This window comes from Otolemur garnettii, unplaced genomic scaffold (assembly GCF_000181295.1).
Source record: "Otolemur garnettii isolate 467f Iridium unplaced genomic scaffold, OtoGar3 scaffold00268, whole genome shotgun sequence".
Taxonomy (NCBI): Eukaryota; Metazoa; Chordata; class Mammalia; order Primates; family Galagidae; genus Otolemur; species Otolemur garnettii.
The window spans coordinates 342,563-346,398 of record NW_003852663.1 but is presented as its reverse complement, the minus strand read 5'-3'; the positions used below and the strand labels follow the sequence as shown (position 1 = coordinate 346,398).

General features: G+C 45.5%; 1 protein-coding gene across 1 annotated transcript in view; it reads left to right on the top strand.

Annotated features, from left to right (window-relative positions):
- Nucleotides 1-327: 327 nt before the first annotated feature.
- The window catches only part of TAF7L (TATA-box binding protein associated factor 7 like), a 26,948-nt gene continuing 23,439 nt past the window's right edge, over nucleotides 328-3,836 (top strand). The window contains exon 1 of the mRNA XM_003802970.1: nucleotides 328-634. Within this exon, the coding sequence (XP_003803018.1) occupies nucleotides 328-634 (307 nt within the window). The remainder of the gene's footprint in view (nucleotides 635-3,836) is intronic.

Here is a 3,836-nt window from a genome sequence, read left to right as displayed (position 1 = left end):
GTCTTTTTTTTGGTCAGAGTCTTAAAAACTCGCCCTGGTGGAGTGCTGCATCATAGCTCACAGCAACCGCCAGCTCGGGTTCAAGCGATCGTCTTGGCTCAGATTTTCTGTTTTTAGTAGAGACAGGGGTCTCGCTTTTGTTCAGGCTGGTCTCGACATTGTGAGCTCAACAAGCCACCTGCCTGCGCCTCCCAGAGTGCTAGGTTACAGGTGTGAGCCACCGCGCCTGGCCGTTACCTTTGACATCATCATTTCATAAGCGTTCTGGAACTTTCAGCTCCCGCGACTAAACAGGAAGCCATTTTACAATCCCCACGACAGCGGACCATGGAGCGCCCTGAGGTACAGCTCCCCGATTCCTCGCAAAGTGATTCAACGGTGACGACTACGACACCAGACATAATTCCCTACGAAGAGCCCCAAATTCGTGGTGCCCATGGAGCTGAAAGTGTCTGTGTCAGCACCGTTGAAATTGCCGAAGAAGAAGAAGGCGCCCAATTTCCTGACAGCCAAGGCGGCGACATTCCTGTCAGCCAAGACGCCCCAATTCCTGTCAGCGAAGGCGCTGTAACTGATGCCGACAATGGAGCCCAAGCTGCTGCTGAAACTCCAGGAAATTTGCCAGAAGGGATCCGTAAGTATTTTTGAAGGTTTTTATTTGTTCTCTCTCTCTCTCGCTCTCTCTCTCGCTCTCTTTGAGACAGAGTCTCACTATGTCGCCCTTGGTAGAGTGCCGTGGCATCACAACTCACAAGCAACCTCAAACTTTTGGGTTTAAACTCTTGCCTCGGCCTCCCAAGTAGCTGGGACTACAGGTGCCGCCACAATGCCTGACTTTCTCTTTTCTTTTCTTTTTTTTAAATTGCTGTTGTCATTGTTCTTTAGCGGGCCCGGGCTGGGTTCAAACCTGCCAGCCTCGTTGTATGTGGCTGGCGCCCCAACCACTGTGTCACGGGCGCCGAGCCAGTTCTCTTTTTTCCGTAAGGATTTTCTTTGAAAGTTTGTTGGAACCGCAACCCCCCTTTTGGCCAGCCCCCTTTCAGAGTGGCTCGTGATCACAGGGGTCCTCAAACTTTTTAAACAGGGGGCCAGTTCACTGTCCCTCAGACCGTTGGAGGGCCGGACTGCGGGCTAAGCAAGACAGGCAACGGCGGCAAAAACACCCGGCGGGCCGGATAAATGTCCTAGGCGGGTTGCCTGTGGCCCACCGGCCGTAGTTTGAGGACGCCTGCTTTATGAAAATGTAAAAGAATGACTTTGCTGAGAAGAGGGAAGAGGTTAATCATGCTAGAGTACTTCGGGCGCGGGTTGTAGTTATTCAGTGGGTTTACGCGGCAGTGTATTTGTCACCACGTGAGGTCGCCTCACCAAGGGACAAATTGTCCAACTCATCGGATTTGAGGAACAATTAAATGTGTCAGGCCTTTTGTAAATATCACTGTCTACTGGTAAAAGTCCTCTGGGGCCCTAGAGATCTCCCCTGTGTAACGGTAACTTGTTTCGAAGCCTCGGTTGGGCTTCCCGAGCTCCGTGACCGGTCGCGTGCCCTCCCCGCTCGGCCTTTCGAATGTACCCGCCCCACCACGTGGCGAGCCCTCGAGGCTGCCTGTCTGTGGGTTTTGCTGGGCTGCCGGGGAGGCGTGGCGGGGCGGGGAGGGGCGGGCGCGGGCCGCTCCTACCTGTCCCTGCCCCAGAACCCGCAGGGCAGAGACGCGGCGCGAGCCTGCACAGCCTTTCCCATGGCGGCGCGAGTCCTCGGAGGAGCAGGTGAGTCTTCCCCGGACCGGGTCAGCGCGGTGGGACCGCACTCCCCACCGCCCTCCCTAGCCTGCCTGCACCTTGAGGCGCGAAGGCTGTGCCCGGTTTGGCCCCGAGGTTAGGTTTTCAAGGGAAATGGGATCAAAGCCCAGGAACTAACTGAACTTTCTCCTTGGAAGCTTAGAGCCTCAGGGATAAGGATGCAGTGGGTCACTGTCTCTAATTTGGACCCGGAGGCTGTGAACTTGACCAAGTACCAATTTAAGCTTGTGTTGACTTGCACTGTCTGAAGCATGCTGCCAGAAGCCCTCCAGCTAGTTATAATTCCCCCAGTTGTAAGGGAGCTAAATCTAGATGAAGGTGAAATGAATGGTGGAGAGTGGTCCTGTTAATTTAATTTGGTATCAAAGAGTGCTTGCTGGAAAAGAAGTTGATTTTTTTTTTTTTTTTTTGTATAGTAAACACCATACAACCAGTTCTTTGGGTAAATGCAGGTAACAAATATAAAAAAAATAATAATTAAAACTCATTTCAACCAAGGTTAGCCATCTTCTCTCCCACAGGACCTTGTATCAGCTCTGTGTACAAGCTTTGGGTAAAAAATAATTAAAACTCGTTTCAACCAAGGTTAACCGCCACCTCTCCCACAGGACCTTTTATCAGCTCTGTGTACAAGCAACTACTTTGAAATAGTTTCAGTTCTTAAATTCTTTCCTTGATAAAAGAAAAGTTGCCAAAAAATCTTTGCAATGAACAAAATGCTCTAGTCTTAGTTCTGCTGAGAAATCCAAAAGTTACTACTGAGCTGATAAAATCTTGCTTAGCAGCTCGTTGTTCAAATAATCTGTGTTTCCCACCCTTGTGTTAGTTACTCTGTTCTGTTCCTTAGGCAATGTGCCCAGCTCCAGATTTTTTTGTTTCACTGACTTTATTTTAACTCACTTTTTTCTTACACTCACATTTCGTTTTGTATTTCTATGTATATGTATGCATGTGTGCATATGCATTTAGAGCTGTATGAAGCAAGAAGAAATAACTACCACAAATAATGCAAACACCCCCAATCCGAGGTTGTCTGCTTTTCCATTGCTGACGTTGTGTGTTGTGTGCCTTTTTGATAATTTCTGTAGTTATACTAAAGTATAGAAATCATAACTGCTGAATGATTTCACCCTAATAGGCTCCCAGACCCACTTATGTATGTTAAAAAAAGGTTCCAGTGTTTTAATGGTTTACACATTATTAGGGACTGTACCTGAACTGGAGCTTCTACTCTAACTCAAAGTATAAGGTCTTATAACTTGGAGTATAGCACAGTCAAATTTCACATATGTACGTTGCTTTCTTCCAACTTTTGAGAAAAATCTTCCTCAGAAGTAGTATGGGCCCTAATACCCAAAATACAAGCTACTACAAATTCATCCCAAATAGATGGAAAATAAGGTTAAAGATTAACATGGGCTCTAGCAATCCTACTTGAGTATATATTCTAAGCACTTGAAATCAGTATGTCAAAGAGATGTGCACAAACACATTCATTGTAGAATTATTCACAATAACCAAGTTATGAAATCAATCTAAGTGTTCATCAGTGGGTAAAGGGATAAAGAATATGTAGTATATATACACAATGGAATATTATTCAGCCTTTAAAAAGAATAAAGTTCTGTCATTTGCAGTAACGTGGGTGAATCTGGAGAACATTAGGTGAAATAAGCCAATCAGAGGAAGAAAAAAAATCACACATATTCTCATTTATATATGGAATCTAAAACAGTCAAAGTCAGAAGCAGAGAGTAGAATGGTGGTTCCCAGAGTTTGGAGGATTGGGGGAATGGGGAGATGCTGGTCAAAGGGCAGAAAGTTGCAGTTAGACGGGAAAAGTAAATAGTAAGTATTTAAGATGATGAGTATGCAAATTAGCTTGATTCAATCGTTTCTCCCAGTATGCTTGTCATAACATTACTACATACCCTCATAATTATATGCAATTATAATTTGTCAAATAAAGATTAACTAGGAATAGATTATTCACTTTACTGAATGTCTTTATTTATTCTTTTTTTTTTTTTTTTTTT